We start from the raw sequence: 12,545 nt of genomic DNA, 5'->3' as shown, positions 1-12,545 counted from the left end.
GTACTGATAGTCCTCATACAAAGCAAGACTACTTTTTGACTTTTGTAATTTTCTATGACATACTAAATGTATCCAGTGATAGAATTTTCTGAAAATAAGCATTACTTTTTATTCTATAATTTCCTTAGAACCGGCACTTCTGTCCAGGACTTTTCTCTTTCTCTCTTTTTTTGTAATGTTTATTTATTTATTTTGAGAGAGAGAGAGAGCATGAGCAGGGGAGGGGCAGAGAGAGAGGGAGAGAGGGAAAATCACAAGCAGGCTCTGCACTGTCAGCACAGAGCCCAACACTGGACTCAATCTCATGAACTGTGAACGGAAATCAAGAGTCAGACGCTTAACTGACTGAGCCACCAGGCGCCCCACTGTCCAGGACTTTTCTCGGTCCCATTTTGCGGTGCAGTGTGTAGCAGATTTGGAGAACAATTCATTATTTGATGATAGTAATGAATATGAAACTCAAGTCCATCTATTAAAAACATGCTCTTATTTTACTTATTTGCATCTCATCAAAATACAGTATTAGTATTTAGTTATTAATTATTTAGTATTTAGTTATTAGTATTGCTTTTTAAAAAGCAAGTGGCTATTTAATTTCGTAAACAATTCCAGACTGGTACATTTCTTGTCAGCAATGTTTTTAATGCAATTTGCCTATCAATTTTGTTTTCTATTTGTGTTAGGTCCTCAAGGACCTTGAGTTTAATACCCTAAACTCAGAGAAACCTTTTCTCTGGTAGAAAAAAGTTGGGCTAATCTCTCGCTCTCTGGTATCCCCCACTCCATTCCTGAGCTCCTGGCTATGAATAAACAAAGGGTTTCAGGAAATTTGCCAAAGACATGATGGAATTGCAGAGGAATATGAGGGAGGTAAGCAAGGACAGAGGAGTGTCTGGGAAGACTGCTGAAGAGAGGCTGCAGAAGAAAGGTGTCAGTGAGTTCTGGAGTTTAACTTAAGACAAGCAGATTTGGTTGCCATTTAGAGGACACTACACAGTTACTTGTTGGAACCTATACCATGCAAATCTGTAGAGATTTTGGAAGGTATGAAAGAGAGGATATTAATCGGCTCAGGCTGCCATGACAAAATACTGCAAACTGGGTGGTTTAAACAACAGAATTTTATTTCTCACAGTTTCAGAGGCTGGAAGTCTGAGATCAGAGTGCCAGGAGGTCCAGTCCTGGTGAGAGCTCTCTTCCTGACTTGCAGACACCTGTCCTCTAACTCTTTCCTCACATGGCAGAGAAAGAATGTAAGCTCTTTGGTATCTCTTCTTCTAAGGACGCAAATCACGTCATGAAGTTAGCCCACCCTCATGACCACATCAAACCCTAATTACCTCCCAAAGACTCTATCTCCAAATACCATTGCACTGGGGATTAGGACTTCAACATATGAATTTTAGGGAGACACATTTCAGTCCAGAGCAGAAAGAGGTTTGGGTGTTGTTGTTGTTATTGTTGTTTTTGAATTTAATAGTGATCTTAGAAAGTGTAGTATCTGGGTAATAAGGACTAGGAAGAGGGTAACTAGGGTACCCCCAAACAAATTAGTAAACTCTATGTTCACCTGGATATATTCAGTAGTCAGTAGCCAAAACAAAAAAGTTTAATAAGCAACCCATTAAATAGCTGTCTGCTACTGTGTAACGTCAAAAGATAGTTTCAGTGTTGAATTCTTTGTGTATCCAGAATATAGTAAAGGCTTGAAAAGCATTTGGAGAGGTAGAGAAACATAGTTTTTTCTTATGAAAGTGCAAAACTGTTAGGTAATTTTTTTGCCATACTAAGTGCTTAATTCACTAAAACGAATTCCCGAGGCCACATCATGGAACTCCTTCAGCTTACATTTGAGGTCACTTTTATACTCAGGAGACAGTATTGGCTCCTGAATTAGGCAGGTGACATATCACAGTGATGTGAAATAAAAAACTGAACTGCACAAATAATGAATCAGATTTGCCCCTAAAGTATCAGTGTGCCCACCCAATTGCAATTTCATGCTGAAATGTGATGGGGGGGGGGGGGGGTGTAAGCATTAAGGTTGTATAGGAACTCAGAGATGGAGGTAGGAAACTATATCACATTCACCCTGAGAACCTGAAATTTGGAACGAGTAAAACCCCATAATGTGGTCACTGAGCAGGGAAAACGAAGAGGGAAGAATGTGATTGTTGGAGAAACATCATAGCCCTGAAAATAATTTTAAGAGTCTGTCAAAGCCCCTTCCCCTGGTTCACTTAAGGTCATTAATTAGTAGGTGTTGCTTCAAAGTATGCAGTAGTAGCCTGTGACCACCACCACAGCCCTCCAACCAGGACAAGTTCTCCAAGACTGTGCCAGTGGACCTGTGTATCTCCTTTACTATAATTAAAAGTTCCACTGAGCTATTTTGTGCTGTGACCTTGCTATTTTCTAAGGATGACAGTAGACTAGAAATGAAGGCCATTTTGTTATTTCTCACAGAAATTCTGGTCCCTCTACCTTTTACACCTAAATCCTTTGTGCCGTCAGACAAAAGCAACTACTACAATGCTCAGGTCAGAATCAGACTCAGATAAGGCCAGAGATTTGAACTCTGTCCTGCATCTGTCCCACCCTACAGTTCTGCCCAGCAGCCTGGAGCTCCCCTGTATCAGACATTCACATGGTTGGCCTAACCCTAATGTCCTCTGCAACTTCCGTTGTCAGGATTCTCAAATATTTCCATTTCTGAAGGCTTTTTGTAGTGTGTGTGTGTGTGTGTGTGTGTGTGTGTGTGTGTGTGTGTGTGTTCTGTGTCACAGTTCTTCCATTTTTGGCATTTTAGGCTGACATGACATAAACTTTTTACTTCTGTCATCAGTGCACAGATTTACAGATATGTTTGAGAAGTAAGAAAGGCATTTGAGTACTGTACCTTCTGAACTGTAATTTTTCTTTCTAGACTTCCAGAACGGGAAACAGAAGAGTTTCCTAAACCAAGCCTGGGACGTTGGCTAATTTCTCCATGACTAACTAACAGTAGGCTATATTTTTCTAGTGTTGTGGCTGGCACTGGAGGGCCAGGCAAGGCTGAGCTGCCCCCTTGTGTGGACGTAGGCTCCCTTCTCTCCTTATGGGGGAGCAGGACTCTCAGTGCAGATGGCTGGCTGCGGTGGGAGAGGACACACTGGTCCGAGCCTCAGCACTGCCAGGCCTTTCTTGTCCTGCCTGGCTCCAGAATATTCAAAAGAGACAAAGACTCCCAATAGAACAGTCCCTGAGCAAAGGACATGACAAAATGCTTTTCCCTAGAAACCCACTGCATTAGAAAGCACTCAAACATTTCATGCTCTGCACCCTCCTGACCAGATTGAAAGAAGAATTTAAGAAAATGTTTTTTAACATGTTCATCCTTTCCCCTCCATTTTTTGTCCAGTGCAACTCATATCCTGGTAGGGACTTGTTTTTATAGTTTCCTCTTGATCCCTAGTGATTTCAGAACCTGTACCCATCCGTAAAGAGTGGAGGCTTTCTTTTTAATTTTTTTAATATTTTTATTTTTGAGGGAGAGAGAGAGAAAGACCAAGCGCGAGCAGGGAAGGGGCATAGAGAGAGGGAGACACAGAACCCAAAGCAGGCCCCAGGCTCTGAGCTGACAGCAGAAAACCAGATGCAGGGCTCAAACTTGTGAACCACGAGATCATGACCTGAGCCGAAGTCAGATGCTTAACCGACTGAGCCACCCAGCTGCCCCTACAGTGGAGGCTTTTGGTGGTCTCTTTTCAGCAACTCACTTTTCCTCTCTCTCTTTAGGATGTTGGAGATGATTTTCTATTTCTTTCCCCCCACTTTTCCCGTTCACTTGTATGCTGACCCCCTAGTGGAAAGTGAAGGTGAATGTAGGTCTTCCAGAGATACAGAAGTGAGGGTCACACACAGGGCTGAGGGAGCACCAGCCCATTCATCTCTGTTGGCCCCATGTGTTCACTCTGTCAGGTTTTAAAGGGTCATTTCCTGACAATAGTCTTAGCTCCTGTCTTTGTTCATCCTGACATCCAAACTGGTGTGGGATGGAAATCTAGTACTTTACTCATTTCTATGGTGGAATTCAACGAATAGAGCTGAGGAAAAATGACTGAAAAATCTTTTCTGTCTACCTCTTAATCTGTTTATTCTCAAAATCCTAATTCTTCCACTTTGTAATAAATTGGAACTTCTAATCAGTCCATCTTCTCAATTCCTGCTGAAAAGAAATCCTCAGAAAATCATTAGCATAGTGCCTGTAATAGTGTTAACAATTATTGTTATTGTTTTGTGTCAGAGTTATTGATGTTATTATAAACTCTTTGTAGAAATTCTGAATCGGCTTTGTACCTATTCTTACTTCCAGAGAGCATGATGTGTATTTACACAGCAAAAGTGAATTATAACGAGGCAGTTCCACACTCGTGCTGAGTAGACTGGTGTTCGTAATGGGAAGCTGTGAAAAGGACAATTCTGAATTACCACAAAAATTTGATGAAATGTATTTAGGCATTTAAAGACATTTTATTCCCTATCTTTTGTCCTTCTAGACTTTGTGGATTTGAACCATTCTATGATGAAAGAGGTGATCAGTTCATGTTCAGGAGAATTCTGAATTGTGAATACTACTTTATCTCCCCCTGGTGGGATGAAGTATCTCTAAATGCCAAGGACTTGGTAAGTGTGATCAAAACAAAACGAAGAACAATCCTCATATTCGTTTTTAATTAGTTAATGGGCAGTGTCATTTTTTAAAATTTGCCCCTCTTAATATCTTATTTCTTTATAATTGTATTTTTTATAAAACATATAAAAGGCACACTAATGCATTTTCCTTGTAGATAATGAAAAACAGATATGCCTGACTCATCACCAGCTGAATTATCACAAACTAAAAGTCACTACAGTATTAATTAGTGAGTTTTTACCATCTAGTCAAGGTAAAAACTTGCCTGTGAAGCCAGCTGTTCTGGGTGAATTCAAATATAATTTACACAGAATAATTCCATTTTAACCTGGCTTGCCTAGATTACCTAGATTTGATTATATTTCAAATAAGCATTGCATCTTGAGAGGTTCAAACTTATTAAAATATCCCAGTAGTAACACAAGTCCCATCATGCATCACCAGCATCATAAACAAGTTACACTCTACTGATAATTCATTTTGTTTGGTTTTTTGTTTGTTTTACTTGGGATCTCACTTAAGCTCATATTAAAGTTTGTGTGTATATCGTCACCGGAGATGGCCCACCTATTCTAAAATGAAGGGGATACTAGCATGGGATGAAAGCAGTAACCATCAATGGCTAGAGAAAAACCACCCAGAAATAACTAAAAGCTAACTTTTGAACCACAGAAGGATAGCTCTCCAAGGGATCTTAGAAGTCATCGAATGTTTCCCTCCTTTTAAAGATGAGGGTGCTAAAGCCCAGAGAGGTGAACTGACTGTCCAAGGTCACACAGCTCCCCAGCGGAACAAATGATCCAAGTTTCCAGCCAATGCTCTTTTCCCTCCAAACTTTTTCTCCTTCCCATCCATGTTCTTTCATGGAACAAACCCCCTATAGACCATGACTTTTCAGTGCAGTCAGGCAGAGAGACAGTGTGTGCGATGTGTGGAGGCATCATCCCAACTCTTGGCTCAAGCCAGGCCCCACACACCTGAACACTTCTTGAATCCATCCGCTTCTCCCCACTCCACCACCACTGCCCCTACCAGGCCTGTCCTCTACTGTGACCACTGCCACAACCCCCCTGTGGCCTTCCCACCTCCTCCATGCCCTTTTCAGGTAAGCTCTCCAAGCAGGATCCTGAGGAAGGGCCTAGTAAATAAATCAATTCTGTCACTCTCCTGCTTTGAGGCCCTTAGGAGAAAATCCAAAATCTGTAATGAGATCTACACAGCACCACCTGGCCGGGAACCTGTCACCCTGCCCATGCCACCCATTTCACAGACTGTCCTCTGGTCTGTCTTCACACCAGGGTATCAGACTAACAGCCCCTCGTCAGGGTAGCTCAGCGTGTGGGCCGTTATTCTTTCCTCTGCTTTGTAACGTTCTTCCTCCTATCTTCCAGCCTCTTCCTCCATACTGCCTCTCTCTCACATGTGTGCACATACACACACGTGCACACACACCTCTCGCATGGGTAACTCTTCATGTCAAGCCGCAGCTGCCATTTGACTCCCTCGGGGTAGCTTTGCCGCCCCCCCACCTCCCACTTCAGCAGTCCCTCCTTCCCACACCTGCCTTGTTCCTTCCGCCACTATTATTCCTTTGCCTCCAACTCACGCTTTCATGATGGTTGTTAGTTATATTTACTTGTGGAAAGGTCTTCCTTAATTGGACTGCAAGTTCTGGGAGAGGTCGAGGCATGTGTGCCCAGGTCTTAGTACCACATGGGCATGTAGTGCAGACTCAGTAAATGTGTACTGAATGAAACAATGGATCAGGAAATAGACCATAGATTTTTAAAGTCTGACACACCTGAAGTGCCCCCTTTTTAAAGTGCCCCCTTTCTTACAACCTACAGGTGTGACCTTGGGCTTGTTATCTACTCTCTCTACTTTAGTTTTCTTTTCTGGGATGATACAGTACCTTTGTCTAGATTATTGTGAGACTTAAGGATATATAATGCATGTTAACTAACTACCGTCAACTAACTCATAACAGTTCCTTTACTTTCTTTTCATCTCTAATGAAAATTAAGTGGATAAGAGCATTAGCTGTGATATTCCTTCGTTCGGCTAATTTTTTTAAGTTTATTTATTTTGAAAGACAGCGTGAGTGGGGGAGGGGAAGAGAAAGGAAAGAGAGAATCCCAAGCAGGCTCCACACTGTCTGAGCCAGATGTGGGGCTCAAACCCACAAAACTGCGAGATCATGAACCTGAGCCAAAACCTAGAGCTGGATGCTCAACCAATTGAGCCACCCAGGCACTCCTCAGCTAATTTTTCCTTAATTAATTTATTTTATTTTGAGAGAGAGAGAGAGAGAGAGCACACGTGCACAAGTGGGGGAGGGGCAGAGAGAGAGAATCCCAAGCAGGCTCCACATTGTCAGCGCAGAGCCTGATGCAGGGCTTGAACTCATGGATCGTGAGATCATGACCTGAGCTGACATCAAGAGTTGGATGCTTAACTGACTGAGCCACCCAGGCACCTCCATCCAGCTAAGTCTTACCTTTGAGCTAATAAATTTATGAAACTTCAGAACTAACAGAGTCCTTGAGTGCCACAGCTGTGTACTTACCAGAAGAACCTGCATCTGTTCTGATAACAGCAGGGGAACAGTGCCAACACATGGTGGAGTCAGGTTGTGAGGGGAGCTGTCGGATCAAGGCAAGGCTTTGGGTTTGAATCTTGGCAGGATCACCGGGTCTCTCTGACCTTCAGCAAGTTTAACAATTCAGTGCATCAGTATCTTCAGATGTAAAGATTAATGCTGTACATGTGGAATTTGGGGGAACATTCTGAATTTCAGTAAATTCTTTGTATTTTCATGAGGATGAGGATGGTAATGATGAGGAGGAGGAAAAGGACCATTGAAAAACGGGAGGGAAATAATATTGTGAATTGTTGCTAAGGATTAGGTGCCATTTACATAAAATTATTAGGACATGTATCCCACAGGTTATAGGGGGACTGCAATCAGACTTTTACTTCCTTCTGCACATTCATTTTCCTTAACCACCTGTGCCTCCCACCACCTCCTCTCAGAGTTTTAGCCCAAACAACCTCACATCTCTACCCTCTACAAATTTTGTCTCTTACCCCAAACACACATTTCTTTGCAAATTTTACAGAAAAGAAGTAAAAGGAGAACCAGGTATGTGTTCTTCCTCCTCTCAGAGTTTTAGCCCAAACAACCTCACATCTCTACCCTCTACAAATTTTGTCTCTTACCCCAAACACACATTTCTTTGCAAATTTTACAGAAAAGAAGTAAAAGGAGAACCAGGTATGTGTTCTTCATTTGAGTTGCTGCCTGATTTGTGTTAGCCTGTGTTCAGTTCTTCTTACCTTATCAGAGTTAGGAAGACCTTAGGCCTACGACACCAAAAGCCCCTCATTTGCCACATGCGCAGACTGAAGGCCAGGGGCGTTGACGGACTGCCACGGAGGCGCTGTGGTAGAGTAGCCACAAAATGAGCTCTGAGGTAAGACAGACCTGAGTTTGCACACAGCCTCCACCAATTACAAGTTGTCCGACCTTAGGTAAGGCACTACATCTTTCTGAGCTTCCTCTCATCCCTCATTTATGAATTGGAGCTAATAGTTCCAAGTTGATAAGGTCATTGAAAGAATTATATGAATTTTGAAACATTTTTATATGCACATAAGAGTGTATTTACACAGGAATGAAGGTGGAAATGAGATCATATAAGAAAAGGGCCTAGGAGAATGTCCACAGGGACTCAGTTAGTATGTGGGTCTTTGTCTAGGGTCACAAAAGTAGGCAAGAGATGTAACTGGGCTTGAACATGCCTCCTAACTCCAAATAGTCTCTGTCTCCTTCTAGGTCACCCCTTCTGAGCCCAGGACCAGAGATTATTTTGGTTGTTGATCTCCCTGGCAGTTTATTATCTGCTCATCCTCAGGGGTCAACCTCCAGAATGGTCTGCCATGGGTTGAATTCAGTCCTTTAAACAAATCATGCCCCTAAACCACTGACACCTTTGCTTTGATTCTAAATAGGCTTTTACTCCAGCACTTGGCTTATTCCTTCAAAACCCTGAAGGTATTAGAAAGAATGAACTTTATCACAGAGTCATGGGATAAGAGTAAGGACTATGGTACTGTCCCTTTGATGCCATTTAATCCCCATAGAAGACATGATGGATGCACAATGATACTATCTCCACTGAGATACAACAAATTCTGAATTCTTTTTTTTTTTAACGTTTTTATTTATTTTTGAGACAGAGAGAGATAGAGCATGAACAGGGGAGGGTCAGAGAGAGAGGGAGACACAGAATCTGAAACAGGCTCCAGGCTCTGAGCTGTCAGCACAGAGCCCGACGCGGGGCTCAAACCCACAAACTGCGAGATCGTGACCTGAGCTGAAGTCGGACACTTAGCCGACTGAGTCACCCAGGCTCCCCAACAAGTTCTGAATTCTAAGTGGTATGAAGTACAGCCTAGAATTATTCAGATGCTGGTTCTCCTTCAGACAGCTTCCAGTCCACAGGCAAGCCAGGACCTGTTTCTTTAACCTCCCTTGGAAAACTGTCTGCAAGTTTAGGCTCTTAGCTGGTACACACCACTGTCTTCTCAGACCCCCTCAGCCGCTGCTACCTGAAGCTATCAGTACAGTGACTACTGACGGCTTAAAAGCTTTTTTTTTTTTTTTAATGTATATTTCATGGTATTGCTAGGAAAATAGAAGTTCACAAGCTGAGGGGCAAGCCATAAAAAAATCTCCCTAAGAAATCTATGGTTCTTTATCATTTCAGGTTAGAAAATTAATTGTTTTGGATCCTAAGAAACGGCTGACTACTTTCCAAGCTCTCCAGCACCCATGGGTCACAGGCAAAGCAGCTAATTTTGTACACATGGATACTGCTCAAAAGAAGCTCCAAGAATTCAATGCCCGACGCAAGCTTAAGGTAAGATTTGTAGATTTGTTTTGTTCTGTTAAAAAAAAAAAATCTCTCTCTTAGCTTGAACTATTAAAGATAATTCCACTATTCTTCATCTAATAATATTATTTATCTCCTATGGTACCAGGGAAAATCCTGCTTTGAAATCCCAACAATGTAAAGCCACTGACAGTCATGTTATTCTCTCTTAAGAATTCATTATTGGGGCATCTGGGTGGCTCAGTCGGTTAAGTGTCCAACTTCAGCTCAGGTCATGATCTCGCAGTCCATGAGTTCAAGCCCTGTGTCGGGCTCTTTGCTGATAGCTCAGAGCCTGGAGCCTGCTTCAGATTCTGTGTCTCCCTCTTTCTCTGTCCCTTCCCCACTCATGCTCTCACTCTCTCTCTCTCTCTCTCTCTCTCTCCCCCCCAGAAATAAATAGGCATTAAAAATTTTTAAAAGAATTCATTATTAATAAAGGGAAATGTGTTATATGTTGAGATTTACTCACCAAACACATTATCACTGCTACTCATTTAATTGTGACTGAATTGCTTAAACAGCATTGCTCAGGAAACTGGTACTTATTCAGAAAGTTTTCTTTCTGAATATGTGAAAATTGGGAAGCTTTTAAAAACTATAATGTAGTGTAGATAAATTACAATACTTGGTAAAAATTAAAATACAATTAACCTTTGAACAATCCTGGGTTTAGGGGCACCAACCCCTCAACACAGTTGATCTACCTATAACTTTTGGCTCCCCCAAAACTTAATCACTAATAGCCTACTGTTGACTGGTAGCCTTAGAGATAACAGTCAATTAATGCATAGTTTTTATGTTCAATGTTTTATGTACTATATTCTTACAATAATACCTAATTTTTTTCTTAACATTTCGGGTATTTCTAGGCTACATACTTCATCTGTGAGTTTTTTCAAATTGTTGAAAATCTCCAAAAAACTTTTCAATGTATCTATTGAAAAAAATCTGCATGTAAATGGACCCTTGCAATTCAAACGCATGTTGTTCACGTGTCAACTGTAATTCATGTGATACAGAAAACTGTCCAAAATATATCTTTTTATAGAATATACATAGAAGATATATTAGATGCTTTTCTCTTACATAATGGTGTTTAGGACTGACTGTATATCCAGAGAATTTCAGAGAACAGCTGAAGGTCAAAAATAACGTTCAATTCAGCCATCACTTACAGGCTGATAAAGACTAAATGAACCTTAAGGGCTCTGTGGTCAAATTGATCTGAAATACTATGGATTAAATAACTTTGACTGAACCCAGGACTTCTCAAACAAACCTAACCATGGAATTCTTTTGTCACATAATACTAGTGTTCCATGAAACAAATACTTTAGGAAACAAAGTCCAAAATATTTGAAAATAGGTTATCCATGGGCAAACATATTTACTCAAGCTTTCACTGGTCCAGATGATTAAAAATACTCTAGCTTGGGATTAAAGAGATTTTTCTGTTTATGCTCCAAACAAGTTTTCATTCAACCATCTTGGAATAATAAATATGTCTGGAACATGCAAAGCTGAGATGGAGCTCTGATTGGGGATTTTAAGTGCAGGTGACACCTGACACTTCTCTGTTTCTAATCAGGCAGCAGTGAAGGCCGTGGTGGCCTCTTCCCGGCTGGGAAGCGCCAGCAGCAGCCACAGCAGCATCCAAGAGAGCCAGAAGGCCGGCCATGCACCTTCTTCGATTCAGGATGGCAGTGAAGATGTTAAAGCTATCTCAGAAGGAGAGGAAGTTCAAGGAAGTGGGGCCCCAGTGGCAGTTGAGCGGGCAGAGGCTGAGCTGATGAAGGTACAGGCCGTAGAAGAAGTTAAAGATGCTGATATAAGTGCTGCCAAGGCCACCAGTGCGGTGCCCAAAGCACTAGAAGATGGGACAAAGGTGGCTGACCCAGAAATCGAGGAGGGCCTAGTAGAGGAGAAGCTGAAGACCTCGGAGGAAGCAGCAGCCTCCAAACAAGAGCAAGAAAACCCGGCTGTGGTATTTGGAGCTCAGCAGAATGATGTGATCCTGCCAGAGTACTGATTTGGCTTCTTTCCAGTCGGGAGGCCAAATGCGGGCACTTTGTATGTTTTGTCCTTCAGCAAGGAAGATGTGGAAGCATGATCTGCATTATAGTGATTCTGTTTTTTGAGGTGCAAAAAAAAATACATATATATCAGTTGGTAATCCTAACTTCATGCATGTGACTGCTTTATGAAAAAATAGTGTCTTCTGTGGTATGTAATGGATACCTAATTCTGATGAGTTAAATTTGAAATTTTGAGTAAACAACATACATTTTAAAAACATACATTTTCAGGGACCAGTAGCATACATTTGAAGTAACTAGTGACACACTGTTTTTGCTTTGAAAACCTAGCCATCATACATCCTTTGGATTTCTTCACAAGGCAGTAATTCCTTTGGACTGTTGCTCAATATTAGGTAATGCTATAAGACATGTTCCCATGGCATTCACATTATACTTTTCAGTGTGTTCAAACTGTTTACAAGGAGATGGTTATAGGGTGCAGTTTTATGGTACATATAAAAAATCCCACTTACAATGGTAAGAAGTTGAAGCATACTTAAGGGCCATGAAACAAAATGCCCTTAAAGCTTGTGTAGCAAATGTTTTCTAATTTTGTCCTTATTTATGCACACTATATTACTAATAACCAAAAATGTTCTATCACAAAATCCTGCCATTTTACAATCCTGGAGAAAGTATTTTACAGACTCCTGCTGAGAGATATATCCCTTCCTTCCCACGCTAATACAGTTTCTTTCTCATGGACAACTTAAGGTAGGCTAAAGAAACTGAGGGAAGAGAAGGAGCTAAGGCCTAGACCTAAACTAACAAAGGTTGACTGCTTGTCATTTTCAGATACAATTGGATTTATTCATGAGTTTGTACAACTTTAAAGACTGTGACATTTTTATGAAT

At 41.4% G+C, this 12,545-nt stretch overlaps 1 protein-coding gene across 1 annotated transcript in view; it reads left to right on the top strand.

Moving 5' to 3' along the window:
* The window catches only part of CAMK4 (calcium/calmodulin dependent protein kinase IV), a 213,747-nt gene extending 201,956 nt beyond the window's left edge, over window positions 1-11,791 (top strand). Inside the window, exons 9-11 of the mRNA XM_019450514.2 lie at window positions 4,539-4,665; window positions 9,445-9,597; window positions 11,201-11,791. Coding sequence (XP_019306059.1) covers window positions 4,539-4,665; window positions 9,445-9,597; window positions 11,201-11,641 — 721 coding nt within the window. The 3' untranslated portion in view covers window positions 11,642-11,791. The remainder of the gene's footprint in view (window positions 1-4,538; window positions 4,666-9,444; window positions 9,598-11,200) is intronic.
* The last annotated feature ends 754 nt before the right edge of the window (window positions 11,792-12,545 follow it).

This window comes from Panthera pardus, unplaced genomic scaffold (assembly GCF_024362965.1).
Source record: "Panthera pardus isolate Hobbes unplaced genomic scaffold, ASM2436296v1 HiC_scaffold_2, whole genome shotgun sequence".
Classification (NCBI taxonomy): Eukaryota; Metazoa; Chordata; class Mammalia; order Carnivora; family Felidae; genus Panthera; species Panthera pardus.
The sequence above is the reverse complement of the archived record's forward strand: the minus strand, read 5'-3'. Positions and strand labels throughout refer to the sequence as shown.